Source organism: Apostichopus japonicus, chromosome 15 (assembly GCF_037975245.1).
Source record: "Apostichopus japonicus isolate 1M-3 chromosome 15, ASM3797524v1, whole genome shotgun sequence".
Lineage (NCBI taxonomy): Eukaryota > Metazoa > Echinodermata > Holothuroidea > Aspidochirotida > Stichopodidae > Apostichopus > Apostichopus japonicus.
Window position 1 is genome coordinate 15,446,355 of NC_092575.1, and position 17,303 is coordinate 15,463,657.

Below are 17,303 nucleotides of genomic sequence, written 5' to 3' on the forward strand. Positions count from 1 at the left end.
AGTAGCTATGCCAAGTAATTTTAACCGTTCAATTACATTTTTCATCGTGTTTCATCATCTAGTTTTTTTGTTTCTATAAAGTAATTTCATCGGTCAGCTGGGGAAAAACCCACTGCTCTCTTAATTTTCCTCAAAGAATGTAAAGGTATATTTTTGTCTATTTTATTAACATATATAGTCGTAGGAGTTTAAGCAGCTACAATCTACATGTAAGGATTTTACACGTGCCTAAATAATACTTATAAGCTTGATAACTTGATAGCTAAACCGATGTTACAACACATGAGAAGATTATTTTAGTACTGCCCCATGACTTTTGTAGAAGACCTACTCAACTTTGGTATCATTAGACTTGATATTGTTTTACTATTTTCACGTAATACAAAGTTCAATAAGGGAGTATATAACAACTCCCTGGTCCATTATAGCATATTTTGGGATCTCGATAAAGAATGCATTTTACATTTACAGCCATCTATATTATTATGTATCATATATAATAACCTCGAATGAGACAGCATCAGACAATATCACGACGCGTTGTGCCGATCAGGTCGCAGATTCGGTACATACTTCGCAACATGTATAGGCCTATATATTCGTTATATTATCAGAACACCCGTACTGTAATATGCATTACAAAGAATTGGCCTTCTGGATGTTTTTACCATCCAAATAATTAGCACTCTAGGAAATCGGGGATAATAATGTTAAGTAGAGATAGGAGGTTTGTTGTATGATTGTCTAACGTATCTCATTATAGTAGACGTACCTTTCAATATGACTATATACATATTGTCTAAAATGTATGGAAGATACTATAGCAGTGCCAGTTTTGATTGCCGAAGAGTACTTACCTAAAATATTCAACAGGCTGATTGAATATATTTACACAAACCAAAATTCATCAGCTGAACTTAAATCAGCTTCTTGAATAATTGAATTTAGTAAGACAAAAATATTCCTTGATACTAAATGCTCTATTACATTAGCTTTCAAGATAATTTTGCACAATTCCGAATGTGTTTTGTGTTATTAAGATAAAGTGTCTTGGCTACGAAATATTTTACTGTTCGTGTATATTCGTATACACCCCTAACAAAATGCTTGTCCCCAACGAATAAATAGGCTCCTAGTATTTGTTATCAGCTACTACTATGAAAAGTCCTTATTTAACTTCTCTGTGAAGTATACTCTCCCACCAGGGTACTATAGATATATTTATTATGTATAGGGCTATTAATTTATTCCGACATTCATTTTTCTAGTAATCTGCGAGTGTGACTTTATTGGATAAATATATATCTTGATACTTAATAGACTCAACATAATACAAAATATCGAGGCTACAAAATGGAACCTAAGTATTGTATATACTTTCACTTACAAGTGCTACCAATTTTATCAATATAGGTATGTTATAATATGGATAAGCGGTGCCTCGATATAATACTTTCAGTATCAGGACGGAACTCACAATGTCAGATGTCGCATAACCGGTTATAACTAGCGTTTCAACCGCACTATCTTACCAGAGTGCTACAGAATGTTGTTCCTTACATTTGTGATCAATATACATTCAATTTAAAAATCAACGCATTTATGTATACGAAAAATCAAAATGGACAGGAGTGGTTTTCCAAAATATTTTATCCTCGGATTTTTTCTTTTCCTTGGAAAAGGGCAAGAGATTTACGATGGTTATAGGCATAAGAAAAACGGCGAATTTGTGTATGGAGTACTTGGACAAAATGTAACCCTCTCATGTGATTTACAGTCTTACTGTGTGAGAGGTCCGTGGGCATGCAGTACAAGTCCTGTGAAATATCTAACGGCAAGACCGTTTTCAGATTGTGGAGAGTTTTTGTTTGTCAGTGACAGCACCAACGGGGAGATAAAGAACACCAGTCTACACATTAATAACTTTAAAGAGAGTCTTGCTGGCATCTATGACTGCAACTGTCATCATGAGAATGTAACAGAAAGGGTGAAACGCTTTAACCTACAAATTAAAAATTCTTTGTGCCAACTAGAAATAACTCGAAATGAGAAAGTAAAGGTAGGTAGGCCTCGGGAATAATAAATACTTGAATTTTCATCTGGTGTGTTTTCCAATGCTAAAATAATTAGGTTCTGTTTATTTGATCTAGCATATTAATTATTACCAATACCGTTGACATTTTTCATACGTGGTCACGATCCCTATAATGAAAGACACGGTGCACTCGCAAGTTATAAGATAGTAATGTGTTTGAAATGATTGTAGAATACTTGTTTACCTGCGCAGGTATTTGATAACAGTACTGGAAGTCAACGCGATGAGGCAGCACTTAAAGTAAATGTAAACATTGATGACAATATCACAGCCAGATGTACAAACGATGGTGCAAATCTGCAGACTAATTGCAAAAATCGTAAGTATATTACAGCAACCATGTACTATGTACATATGTACTCTCGCTTTAATATGTTATATATTCATATGTAACACTAGAAATAAAACAATAACGGAAGGTACCGGTACTCAAAGCCAATATGAAACGAAAACCACATTTGATAATTCAAACTGTAGTGTAAGTGTCTTTTCTAATCTCGCTTCAGAGAATATTTGTTTTACTCTGTCGTGGTGTAGAATTTCCTCTAAATGAATTGAGTCATGAAATGAAATGAATTATCAGATGAAAGTTGTGTAAATCTCGTTTGCAATTGTATATGTCTTATATTGACACGAATTTAAAGAAAAACCCGCACACACGCACACATTGCGTGCCCTTTATGTAAAAACTAGAAGTGATTCCAACTGGGTACTCATATGTTATCTTATTTAATCGGTAGCCGACACGTACCGAACTCTCCCGAGTGGATAATGATATAGTCCGTGGAACTCGAATTCAGGGGCCATTCTGTAATATATTATAGATGCTAGTGAACATTAGGTAGTCTTTCTCAGAGCGTACAATTCTGCTACTCCCATTTGCAATTACTACAACCGCGTACTGGTCCGCTAATGGTATCACTGCTCTCATCAAAGTGTCGCTTTGCTCATTATTTTTAGCCTACCGAATGGAAGCAGAAGGCGACGACTTAAGCATAAAATTAGACTAATCTGGTATTTCCTATAACAACTCTATCCGTTCAGGTTATGCTTCACTAACTATCGTGGAACTTGCAAAGAAGTAGCCTTTAAGCACCGAAGGATGATCAGTGGCTTGATTTGCTTTTTGCGATGCCCTCATATATCAATAAGATCAAAGTTGATAGCCTTACAGAATTCATCTCTGCTGTTAAACAATTTTATTTGGACAATTGTGTTTGGACTCTCTGTTGCTAATTGATGAGAATACAATGATAACATGAAGAAATTAGTCTGATTTCATAAGTCATGATGAAATTCAGAAATGCATTCCAGATATATGACATTAGTTTCCTTAACAGTGTGTAACTTTATCTGAATGAATATAGAAAGCTTCTTGAACTTAAATTTATTTTTCTTCTTTTTGGAGTGTAACGCTTAAACTATCAATTCTTTTGTATGATCAGCACTTCACTAGTCACAAATATTTACTTTTCAGGATCAGGATTGTTAAGAGTAAAGAAACTACAACAGTGCTGGATTAGTTGCAGACGCAACAAGTTATGCAAAACGAGAATCATCTTGAGTGTAGTTTCTTTAACAACCAACAGTCCATCCACTTCCACAACGCCACAAGATGAATCTTCTTGCATCTCACATTCTCACAGGCATTCTGTGAAAAGTAAATGTTCATCGAATCACTCAAACGCCATTACTCCAGATAATAGAATGATCACAAACGGCTCCACTCCAGGTGTCAGACTGCTTGCTATTGCTCTCATACTCTCAGCTTTCATTTTCATTTTTATTTTCATTATACTTGTTTTATTGCTGAACATTTTGAAGGACAAGCGAAAGCGTTCAAAAGAAAAAGAAGAATGGATAAATCATATTTCCAAAATATTTTATCCTCGGATTTTTTCTTTTCCTTGGAAAAGGGCAAGAGATTTACGATGGTTATAGGCATAAGAAAAACGGCGAATTTGTGTATGGAGTACTTGGACAAAATGTTACCCTCTCATGTGATTTAAAGTCTTACTGTGTGAGAGGTCCGTGGGCATGCAGTACAAGTCCTGTGAAATATCTAACGGCAAGACCGTTTTCAGATTGTGGAGAGTTTTTGTTTGTCAGTGACAGCACCAACGGGGAGATAAAGAACACCAGTCTACACATTAATAACTTTAAAGAGAGTCTTGCTGGCATCTATGACTGCAACTGTCATCATGAGAATGTAACAGAAAGGGTGAAACGCTTTAACCTACAAATTAAAAATTCTTTGTGCCAACTAGAAATAACTCGAAATGAGAAAGTAAAGGTAGGTAGGCCTCGGGAATAATAAATACTTGAATTTTCATCTGGTGTGTTTTCCAATGCTAAAATAATTAGGTTCTGTTTATTTGATCTAGCATATTAATTATTACCAATACCGTTGACATTTTTCATACGTGGTCACGATCCCTATAATGAAAGACACGGTGCACTCGCAAGTTATAAGATAGTAATGTGTTTGAAATGATTGTAGAATACTTGTTTACCTGCGCAGGTATTTGATAACAGTACTGGAAGTCAACGCGATGAGGCAGCACTTAAAGTAAATGTAAACATTGATGACAATATCACAGCCAGATGTACAAACGATGGTGCAAATCTGCAGACTAATTGCAAAAATCGTAAGTATATTACAGCAACCATGTACTATGTACATATGTACTCTCGCTTTAATATGTTATATATTCATATGTAACACTAGAAATAAAACAATAACGGAAGGTACCGGTACTCAAAGCCAATATGAAACGAAAACCACATTTGATAATTCAAACTGTAGTGTAAGTGTCTTTTCTAATCTCGCTTCAGAGAATATTTGTTTTACTCTGTCGTGGTGTAGAATTTCCTCTAAATGAATTGAGTCATGAAATGAAATGAATTATCAGATGAAAGTTGTGTAAATCTCGTTTGCAATTGTATATGTCTTATATTGACACGAATTTAAAGAAAAACCCGCACACACGCACACATTGCGTGCCCTTTATGTAAAAACTAGAAGTGATTCCAACTGGGTACTCACATGTTATCTTATTTAATCGGTAGCCGACACGTACCGAACTCTCCCGAGTGGATAATGATATAGTCCGTGGAACTCGAATTCAGGGGCCATTCTGTGATATATTATAGATGCTAGTGAACATTAGGTAGTCTTTCTCAGAGCGTACAATTCTGCTACTCCCATTTGCAATTACTACAACCGCGTACTGGTCCGCTAATGGTATCACTGCTCTCATCAAAGTGTCGCTTTGCTCATTATTTTTAGCCTACCGAATGGAAGCAGAAGGCGACGACTTAAGCATAAAATTAGACTAATCTGGTATTTCCTATAACAACTCTATCCGTTCAGGTTATGCTTCACTAACTATCGTGGAACTTGCAAAGAAGTAGCCTTTAAGCACCGAAGGATGATCAGTGGCTTGATTTGCTTTTTGCGATGCCCTCATATATCAATAAGATCAAAGTTGATAGCCTTACAGAATTCATTTCTGCTGTTAAACAATTTTATTTGGACAATTGTGTTTGGACTCTCTGTTGCTAATTGATGAGAATACAATGATAACATGAAGAAATTAGTCTGATTTCATAAGTCATGATGAAATTCAGAAATGCATTCCAGATATATGACATTAGTTTCCTTAACAGTGTGTAACTTTATCTGAATGAATATAGAAAGCTTCTTGAACTTAAATTTATTTTTCTTCTTTTTGGAGTGTAACGCTTAAACTATCAATTCTTTTGTATGATCAGCACTTCACTAGTCACAAATATTTACTTTTCAGGATCAGGATTATTAAGAGTAAAGAAACTACAATATTGCTGGATTAGTTGCAGACGCAACAAGTTATGCAAAACGAGAATCATCTTGAGTGTAGTTTCTTTAACAACCAACAGTTCATCAACTTCCACAACGCCACAAGATGAATCTTCTTGCATCTCACATTCTCACAGGCATTCTGTGAAAAGTAAATGTTCATCGGACCACTCAAACGCCATTACTCCAGATAATGGAATGATCACAAACGGCTCCACTCCAGGTGTCAGACTGCTTGCTATTGCTCTCATACTCTCAGCTTTCATTGTCATTCTTATTTTCATTATACTTGTTTTATTGCTGAACATTTTGAAGGACAAGCAAAAGCGTTCAAAAGAAAAAGAAGAATGGATAAATCATATTTACGAGGGATTTGAAGAAGGAAAGGAAAGTGGTGGGTCTACTGAGTCCAAGAGGTCTAACATAATTAGCCAACCGGATCTTGAAACTTTGGATGATGGAATTTATTATTACGTAGTTACTAATAAGAAACCAAGAAATGAATCTTAGAACTGCAAAGTAACAGTTGCTATTAACATATTAAGGTGGTGCTGTCGCAAAGGCAGTGCGTCGATTAATTAAGGAAAATAGTTATCAATTTTATAACAAGGACAATGAAACTGCTTAAACTCATTTTTGTTAAACATTTTGTTGGGTAGCTGGACTTAACTTGCAAATTTATATGTTACGAACGTTCTTTATTGACATGAAAAGATCAAACGATTTGATTTGCTTTTAACTTTTTTATTCATAAAAATGTTTAAATACATGCTCGCAAAGCTCACAATGAAAATATCAATAGAGAACATCGGAGGGTAAAAATGTACAAAAGAAATAAAACATACACATTTAAAGATGACAACATGTAACACAAAGTTGAGAAGGGCTTAAAATGGGGAAAGGCTAAAGAGAAAGATTAAATATATGCCCAATTATAAACTTTATAATTCTTATTCAGAGATTACAAATGATACTCAAACACATTTAAAGAAATTGTACATGTTTTTAACTTTTTTTTGGAAAGTAACTTGATATACAGCATTGTAGCTCAGTATTACACGCTTGATAATTATGTGCCGCGGTGTATATACAAAGATCATGCGGAATAAACAGTAAGGTAATTTCACTTCACGTTTATTACGTTTATAAACTTCACGTTTATTGTTCGATATATATGCACCGCGGATCATAACTATCAAGCGTGTATATATATAAATAAATAAATAAATATATATATATATATATATATATATATATATATATATATATATATATATATATAGCGTATATATACATATATAGCGTAGATATATATATATATATATACGCTTGATAGTTTTGTGCCGCGGTATATACACAAAGATCTTGCGGAATAAACAGTAAGGTTTTTCCACTTCACGGTTCTTGTAGATGCCAGAGGGAAAATGAAACGATTTTCGTCTATCATTCAAATGATCAATTTAGATCAGGTTTATTGTTTTCGATAACATTTTGCAAGAATGATGATATTGAGCTGGCCAGATGTTCTTCAGTAGCGAGTGTAGCATATTTCTTTTAATATATGGTTTTACCAATTCCTCATCCTATGACCCATTACATTTGGATATACATGTAAGCCTTGGATATGTGAATTTCCTGTGTCTACTCCGCTGCTGCTGTAATGTACCACATTGATACGCTCATGGATATTTGCTTACCCTCAGCGGCAGTTTGACATTGATCTTGACCCCGGGCAAAAAAAGACATTGCTCAACGCCAGCGACATAGCCAGCAATACAAGAAGAGTAATTGGGCATTCGATCCCTACCCCATCATAAAGACGAAATATTAGACTTATTAGATTATCATGCTGAACACAATTGAACGTAAGTTTAAAACATAACAATACATTTTTTTCATTACATATGCATCTTTGTGGCGTCTTTTTTCCTAAACAGTTTATATCAACAACACCAAATTTAGTCTGTTAGGATATTACAACAAACTTTTGCACAAGGGATAATATCATAATCCCGCTGAACTATTCAATTATAGTCTTTATTCTTTATTTTTCTTTTAATAGCTACACCTTATTGGCAATAGTTTTTCTTGAATGCTCAAAAGAGAGAAAAGGTAAATAATGAAATATGTATATTCTGTATGTTTTTTAATTTGTGGCTACTTATGGAAAGAAGGATGCATATTGATGATGGCTATAAAGAACTTCAGGTATCTTCATTTCTTGCAGCCGGACTCGATACAACATTTTACTGTAGCTCGCAATGTCCATTTGGTGCTCCCAGTCCTGGCATATATAGAGCTATTAAACTGTTAAGACATGGATGTAAAATTCTAAGGAATGGTGTGTTATTGACAGCTTAGATTATCCCTATTGTGTCAGTGAGAGTGGGATAGTTTGCATTACAATGCATGCATAGTCCATGTAGAACACTCGTGTGTGAACGATTTTATCAAATCCAATATGTTATGCTTCATGTTGGCGAAATTTATTACATAGTTAATGGTACGAGTGACGCTTTTACTTTCGCTATTTATTTTCATATTAACTTGAACAGGCAATATCCAAGTTCAGTTGAATGAGTGACAGTGCTAGACGTTTTGTCTCTATATTACACGGCTGTCTCCTGTACTTCCCTGTTTCACTTGTTAGCTTCTGTTTGAAATTAAATACTGATGCAATGTGTTTCCCTTTTCTGTTTCTCATGGGATCGCATTCACGATTCCTAAATATTTAACTGTAACATTTTGCTGTCTGCTCGCCTGTAATCTGTGCTTCCGCAAATAGTCTGAAGACTTATAACTAAACACCCCATTCACACAGAGATTGCAGTAATAAGAGCAAATGCTACCAATTTATCAGCACGGTCATGTTTAATCGGGTGCACTCGATTCACACATCAGTGATTACTTTTACAGTACTAATAGCAAATGCTACCGACTTATCAGCACGATCCGGTTTTTGCTGTGGTACAAAACTTTTAAGTAACAGTGGTTACTGGGTTCTCTTTGTGTATTAGGTGGCACTCGTTACTTCTGTGAAAACGTTAACACGACCTATATAAAGGGAGTGAAGACTCGCGCAAAAAGAAACGTCTAATGCCGGTAATCTGACCTGGTCTCGAATGAGGTGTAACAGCACTGTTAGACACCACAAACGATCCCCGGCCCCGTCGATACATACAGTGTATACAACAGTACTATAGTTGCACAACGCATAACAGAACTAAAGTACTGTATTGCAACTATAGTAGCCTACCGCGCGTGTTGTTATTTCGCAAATCACAGTTTTACTGAACACAATTTTAGAAAGTGCAGATGTTCAGACACATATATTGCTCTTATTATAGGCGAACTAACACCGGTTGACATAGGCAGTCAACGATTCCAACAGTGTGCGTTACATATTGAATGTTGACTATCCTTCGTGTGCAGTCTCGCATAGCTCCATTGTAAATAGTTACCGCTTTGCCAGGTAGTTGGCCCTGGCTACGAAGTAATCTTTGCAAATCACATTCTACACAACTTGGTTGATTATCATCGTCTTTGTTCCAAACCCAAGCTCTACAAGGAAGAGAAAAGCACGACTATAGAGAATAAGGCAGGTACCACTTGGTGACGTATTTGAGGATTGGCAGAAGATACTAAACACTTTGGCGACTAGACACACAACCAGTTCGCAAGGCACATTCTCGATGTCCATGCTAAGCAATGTCACGATGTGTATTCGTCGAAAAGTGGCTTTACCCTCGATCAAAGCAACATAGCGAAGGCAACTACTTATGCAGAAAGATCATCAGACCCATCACCAAACGCAGGTGACCGAAATTTCTTGTTAAAATAGACAATAGTGTAACCAAGTTGGCTCAATTATGTTTAGCTTACAGTAAGCCTAACTGTTACTTGCCTATGACCATCGGAATTTAGTACGAGCTTAATTACTATTAGTATTATATCATTCGTAGGCTTCTGGACCAGGTCGTAGATTTATGAGATAGAATTTACCTAAGCAGAAAAACGAAACTAAGTTTCAATCACTTACAAATCTGACTCCCAGAGGATATAATGGTTATCAATCAAAGCACACGATAGTTTCCTCCCCTGAAAACTTTACTTTCCTCCTTAAACGGTAACAATTTACTAAAGTTTCTTCATTTACTAGGCTTACGATCTCTTCCCACATACAGTAGCCTAGCCAATATGCCAATGTATTCAAGCAACACTATGACCAACTTTCTTGGTCACCCATTGCAAACTGTAGGAAGAACATCATACAACTAACACCAAAGGACATGTCGAGTGTCTTTATGAACACAATTCTCAATGAACACTATGACCCCTTTGGTGATCAAACATATCTGCACTGGCAGGAGAAGCATTTTGAGTGTGTCCACAAAATGGACCCAAACAAATGATTGACCCCTTTATGACCTTTGACATAAAATTTGTTAACACCCCATATGACCAGCTACTCAAGGATCACTATGACCAAGTTTGGTCATCACTCATGTGTACACACCAACTTGACTGGTAAGAGCTAAAATGTTGATTGAAAGTAGCATTTTTGATTAGTTAGTATCACTTTGTTTTTCATTAGAGCTTTATGATCAGAATTGACACATATCAAATCAGGCAAGTTGAGATAAGAGAGCACCTGTCAATATAATATTCACTTGCCCTGGGTAAGCAGTCAAGTCTTAATGTACAGCCCTGAGCTATATTCTGCCCAACACCTTCCCCCTAAAACCCCAAATCGCCTTTATCCACTGATGTGACACTTGATAACAATTTTTTGCAAACGTGTTGTTACAGCAAATATACACTGAACCATAGTCCTTTGAACTATATTGGAGTCCACATGCACGTAAGACTATTAAATAATAACTGAATTCTCCCAACCTCTAAATCCAGTGTAATGCCAATCTTCTGAAGAAATGATTCCGTATGTTCCACACTGCACATGATGGAATCACAGGTCTGTTGAATCGACCAGTTCTTCCTGCCTTCCGATACACGTAATGCATGACCTGTAAGCAGTAAACCGGTATGGCTTGTTGTTTGACCGCTCTCCTAATGCAAGCAAATCATACCGCTGAACCATGGCGAAGTCAAGAGATTATTGATAAGAATGGTCTGAATTATTTTTGTCCAAGTCCTCAGGAAGTGCGGAGCTTTCCCTTTTCAACTTAAGAATGCCTGAAGAAAAAGAGTAAAGATTTGTCGGATGCATGAATGACATTCCAATAAAGCATAGAAGTTGCAGTTGGCTACTTTATAAGATATGAAGTATTTAATCACTCCTTGGTTTCTTCTTGTTTGCAAAGCATGCATGCATGTGGTATGTATACATACATATTACATATACAAACAGTACATTCACACACACATACAATTTATATTCTTTAATGAGGCAGCATTCTTTTCTGAGCTATTTTTAGACCAGTGTTTCAGACATCTATATTCAGAAAAAAAAATTGCAAATGAAAATGTTTCCTACCATGAAACATGAACTAAAACCACAATTGAGAAATAATGTAACTTTGGAGAATTGACAATTTTGCCATAGAACTGGTGACAATGAACCTGAAATGTTCACCTATAGAATGTGAGAGCATGGGGGGGGGGGGTAAAATAGTGGGGTAAATGCTGATTTACGTCTAAGAAAGTGCAATACAATGATTATTTTTAGTAACTGCCTCAAACAAAGCCTGCAGCATGGACTAAGACATTTTTAATGTAAATTTAAAGTGATAATTGAGGAAGGATTACTGCACTCCTAGTTATAGTCAAAATGTAATTTGTTACCTACAGGTACCCACCGATATGCTAAAAAAATATACAAATGGGTTGGGGTGTTGGGTGGAAGGGGGCCTTGGACCCCCACCTCAACAGTCGGGAACTTCAGAAGAAAACACTTATTCAGGGTAATATCACTCAATCTGGATATCACTTAGACCGTACAACCATGTCATTCAAGAAACCACCAGTGAGCTCTCCCCACTGCTGAAATCCCACATTCACTATAGGAAAGGGAGGGGTGGGAGTGTGAAATGAACACAAGCATGCAGTTTTGGCTAATGCGAACATATAATGGTTAACTACACAATTGTACAGTGATTGCAAGTCTGTAACAGAGAACTTGTCATAACAGGGTGGTTAAAACGGAAGTTTGGTCACCTGTAAGTCTAGGTGAGATGACAGTTACAGTGAGAGAATTGCTACAAAAAGAAAAACTATGTTGAAATATTCACTACTAGAACATCACATACTATCTCAAATAACTGTTAGGGTTGTTATGTTTCCTGCGTTCCCGGCAGTTTTAATCCATTTTGCATTTTTCCTATAAAATTAACTAAATTGGTTTCATGCAGTGCTGTAATGAAGTATTGATGCTGGGAACAATGCAGCTTTGCAGAGCAGGGGCGGATCCAGGGGGGGGGGCCGGGGGGCCCGGGCCCCCCCTTTTTGAAAATTCTGATTTTTTACCGCGTTCGAGGGAAAGGGCCCCATGCATGATCAGTGGCGTAGCTACGGGGGGCCTGGGGGGCCGAGGCCCCCATGAAATAGGCTGGCCCCCCACTGGGAATGGGTGAAAAAAATGTTGTAAAAAAGTAAAAATAAGTGCGATTCACTTATATATTTTGTTCAATAATTTGGGAAATAGAGTTACACAATTATCTCGTCTGCATCTGGCAGAATAAGAAAAATAAATATCTGTAGTAATCATGAGAATGGTCACACAGCATGGCATGGCAATGGTCGATGCGACGATTGCGACCATATACCACGAACCTTGTTGTGCTGCGCGATATCGAACCGGACCCCCCTGCTCTTGGCCCAAAAAAAAGAGGGAAAAAAAGAGAGGAAAAAAAAATTAAATTAATCGCCAATTTTAAACATGTAGGACGTCAGAAAAGCGGTTATCCTCACAAGTCATCCAGGTGTGTCTTTTCCGTCAAATGAACTATACTGTGCACGCGTGCTACAGGTGCTAAAAATGCCTAACAATCTCAATTTTCAGACCGAAAAGTTTAAAAATTGAGGTGGTGTTCGATTTTTTTTGGGCGGTGAGGTTACAGAGCGGTAGGCTGCTAGGATGCGCTAACAAATTTTTCATGAGCAAACCCCTCACCCTTCCAGAATCCTGGATCCGGCCCTGCATCAAACAGTGGTGACGGAACGGGAGGGGAAGGCATTATGATTTTTGTATCATCTCAGCTCATCTGATATGTAATACCATATTTCATAGATTGTTTTTTCTCATCAATTGAGAAATTGCAGACATGAGATCCATATTTTCAGGCTAGGTACATGCTGCTTAGAATACTCGGGAAGTGCCGTTTCCGGCCATCTGGGAGGTTTGTAAAGCCAAAAATTTCCTTGTACGCTCCGCGCCAACCGATGATGGCGCTCCGCTTAGATAGTCTTACGTTCAGGCGTGGCTGGACCAGTCAGACCCCCCCCCCTGTCACAAATCCCTGCATCCGCCCCTGAATTGTCATTGAATATTCCACAAAACAACTTTTGTATGCCCATGAAACTGTCGAAATATGATTTTCACTACTGGTAGAAATATAAAATATTGGGAATTCTGAAATTCCTGCAAACATGCGGCTGTGCCTGTTCAATACTCACTACTGTATCGCCTTAAAAAATGATGAGTGGAAATAGTTTCTCCAGGACCGTATCGTATCGTGGGTATCGAGTGCGTCTGATATACGAACGTACGTAGTACGTACGTACGTCTATGATGATATGCACTGTATTGTACTGATAAAAACATGGTGAATTTCACTCCATGGGAGTAATCACTGAGCACATTCCGATATAAGAGTGAATTTCCACTCCATTGGAGTAAATCTTACCTCCTAATAGAGCTATATTCACTCATATTAGGAGTGAGGGTTAACTCCAATAGAGTTAAATTTCACTCTTAATTTGAAGTGCGCCGAGTGATCACTCCAATTGAATGAAATCCACTCATTTGTTTTTAGAGTGTTGCTAGATATATGAAGAAGAAATTTACATACCAATACATGTTATCGGTCATCGATTGGCACAAAAAGCCAGATTCTGATGACAGCTGCCTCAAGAAACCCAATAAATGGCCTAATTAGCACCGAGCCACCAATGTGGACCATTACCGAAACATCGATGCGTGTTAGTCTTCCATCCCCTTCCTCTAATGCTATTTAAGTCCACATGTGGGCATATCCTGCAAATCTACCGGTAGCCCACAGGGGTTTGAATTGGGAGAAAGGCCTTGACAGCTTGAAACGACAAATGATGCCAACTTCCCTCAAGTTAAAAGTCTGGCTGAGTTGGCAAGGCCAGTCAGCATGAAAGAGAAAAACTTTTTTGCATTTCTGTCACCAAAGTTGCACATCTTTTGGTTGCTATTTTGCCTCACAGGTGCCATCTCCTGCGATCTGGGGGGTGCTGAAATCTCAAATTTTCTCTGTACGCTCCGCGCCAACCAAGGTGGCGCTCCGCTTAGATAGTAACCTCCGGCCCCCACAAGCAAGAACAGCCCCCCATGCCCCCCCCCCACTCAAAAAATCCTAGCTACGCCACTGTGCGTGTAAGTTTTTGTAAAATAAATTTGCAAAAAGAGTACACCATCATTCTGATAAAGTGAAGGTGAGAGGGGCACTCTGACTGCATCAATAGTCTCCATCTGGAAGAGGGCATCCAAGATGAAATGGCCTGGAGTAGCCTGGTAAAAAGTAGTTTGCATCACCACCTATTCCCCAAAGACGTAAATCCCAAGCTCATTGCTCGAAATTGCAAATATATGCCCGGCAAACCATGATTACATGATTTATTGGAAATAAATTTTACTCCAAACTTTCACGAAAAGTAGCACCAGATTGCACCGAGGACCTCCATATTTTGTGAAATTTTCCAAAGGGGAGGGGGGCATTCACTCCCCTTAGACCCCTCCCCCAGGACGACGATTAGGCATTTCCCATCTGGGCCCCCCCCTTCGGCGAAATCCTGGATCCGCCACTGCAGAGTAATACTGTCATGTCTTTTGACAGAAGATGATACCCTTCTTTATGTAGCCACAAAGTATGTGCTCTACTTTGTCAAAGTATGCATTTGTTTCCTTCATTTTTGCTGAAAATTTCCAAAATCATTGGTGCCATAGAGGTCTAATTGGATCAATATTGTAGCTGGCGACAAACTTGAATTCTAGATTATATGGTCACGCAACTTTTACTAAACTTAAATAATTAATTTCTTCAAAAATGATGACTTTAAAATGATTGTTTTGGATTGTGTGTTCCATCAGGGAATTGCTCCTCAGGATAATTGTTCCCTGGTTCCACTAGTTTAGCGCTAAAAGTGCCGGTGCTATTTACAACCTTGGCCCACTTACAGAACCTACACTGTATACAGTCTCGACATGTAAAGAAATGACAAAGCAAACAGTAGTACTAGGCCTACTACCCGGTCATAATCAACTTTTCGAGGCTCCTATTGAATTTGACATTTGTTGTAACACTTATTAATATTCTATTTTCTGCTATATTTCGTGGTTATTAGTTACTGAATCTTTGATTGTATATGTAGTTGAGATAACAATGGCTACGGAAGAAAGCAAATTCACTAGCTATGTAACTGCTTCAATAAACCTCAATATGTGTTTTTTGTTTTTTTATATATATTTTAAAACAAAAATATACAGTAGGCCTAACCAAAATATTCTTGGAGAAGGGTAATTCAGCCTAACCGAAAGTCAGAATGTTCATAGCATAACCAAATGTACGTATTGAACTTACATTACTTGTGCTCTCCGAAGCTGTTTCAGCAAACGCTATTGTCTTCTTCTGTCGTCGATTTGTACAATTTAATTACAAAAGTACAAAAGTTACTGCAAAAATGTCCTGCCTGCATGGACACGCGCCTCTACCATCTGATCTACGACAAAGGTTTTGCAATTAAACGTCAGAGGATCTCTACCGTACCTATCCTGACTTTCTATTTCTCAACCGAGTGAACTCATTACTGCATGCTTCCATCGAAATTACACACAGCTTGCTACTGTTCGTAATTAGGCATTAGTGTACAGTCAATGCATACAGGCTGCGGTTAACACCCACATCACAGTGTACACAAACAGCGATGGACATCTCAGGTCCAGCTAAAGATAACAAGGTATCACATTTCATTACTGTCTGCATAATTGTGTAGCAACAAAGAAAAACTTCACTTGCAGGCAACGGAAAGTTAACTTTTTTTAGGAGGCGACACGCGGTTTGGGGTGAGTCTCCAATGCATTTAAACCTCTTAAAATGCTAATTCCCTCAAACCATGGAGCTATAAATAGATATGTTTATAGCTCCATGCTCAAACGAGGAAAGGAATTGTCGACCCAAAGGAAGCAAATATGGTGACATAAGACTTGGCTAGGAATACACTGCTAACAAATTAATAATCAGTAACGTCCAATGAAAAATAATTATCATGGCTGAAATTAATATATAGAACTACAGCTATGATGATCGTAAACGGAAGTTCCTTAAATCCTAAAGTTACCTGAAAATGTATCGATTAAAGGTCCTAGATGTCATTTTATATGATTACTTGCTCAATTTACTCACAATGGTATGTGTTTGCAAGTAGCTAATTGCAACCCAAAACAAAACATATCCTCAATTTACTTCCTCCACAAAAGTATGTGGCATACCCAATTCCTAAGTTCATAGAACCTGTCCATACCCACAAATCACAGTAATTCCATATTTCATGATTTGATTATTCAGTAAAGTAAGTCTGAAAACGTCTCTGTACAACCATATCTAAGTTCAGCTTTATACGAAATACGATTACATGGAACTTTGAAACGTTATCAGTCCCATTCTCCTGAAAACGTTTCCCCATTTTATTTTCCATGATAATGTAAACCTATGCTATCCCGAAGGAGTGTTGTTTGTTTTAATCGTGAGTTGTAAGTCGAGTAAACTGATGTAAAGTAACAACAATATGGTACGATGGTGTATAAGTGACAGTGGCGTAGGAAGGTACTTTTGAGAGAGGGGGGGGGTGAAGACTGGTGGCCGGCCTGGGGGAGGGGTCTAAGGCGAGGGGGTGCCCCATCCCCTTTAGATTTTTTTTGCATTTCCAGGTGGCCTCAGATGCAATTTGGTGCAATATAGCACACTTCAACACCCACTCTATTTTGTAAATAATTTTGCATTTTCACCTGGCCTTAAAAATGCAATTTGAGATTTTTTTCGCATTTGGAAATGAGAAAGGGGTTTTCTGACTTGCGAAGCGGGGGTGGAATGATACTTCCGCCCCCTTTTTTTCACTGGAGGGGGGGGGGGGGCTGGCGCCCCCAGCCCCCGGTTCCTACGCCCTTGATTA

General features: G+C 37.7%; 2 protein-coding genes across 4 annotated transcripts in view; both read left to right on the forward strand.

Annotated features, from left to right (window-relative positions):
* The first annotated feature begins 1,526 nt into the window (after positions 1 to 1,526).
* On the forward strand, positions 1,527 to 7,134 carry LOC139981088 (uncharacterized). Of its 3 annotated transcripts, none has more exons than XM_071993258.1 (4): positions 1,527 to 2,059; positions 2,288 to 2,414; positions 4,617 to 4,743; positions 5,902 to 7,134. In XM_071993258.1, the coding sequence occupies exons 1-3, from the start codon at positions 1,622 to 1,624 to the stop codon at positions 4,622 to 4,624; spliced, it is 573 nt and encodes a 190-aa protein (XP_071849359.1). In that variant the 5' UTR covers positions 1,527 to 1,621; the 3' UTR covers positions 4,625 to 4,743; positions 5,902 to 7,134. The 3 variants fall into 3 exon arrangements, with proteins under 3 accessions (XP_071849359.1, XP_071849360.1, XP_071849361.1); XM_071993259.1 differs by having other exon boundaries at positions 6,014 to 7,134; XM_071993260.1 differs by having other exon boundaries at positions 6,071 to 7,134.
* Positions 7,135 to 7,202: 68 nt separating this feature from the next.
* LOC139981105 (uncharacterized) overlaps positions 7,203 to 17,303 on the forward strand; it is a 43,703-nt gene continuing 33,602 nt past the window's right edge. The window contains exon 1 of the mRNA XM_071993286.1: positions 7,203 to 9,748. Within this exon, the coding sequence (XP_071849387.1) occupies positions 9,713 to 9,748 (36 nt within the window). The 5' untranslated portion in view covers positions 7,203 to 9,712. The remainder of the gene's footprint in view (positions 9,749 to 17,303) is intronic.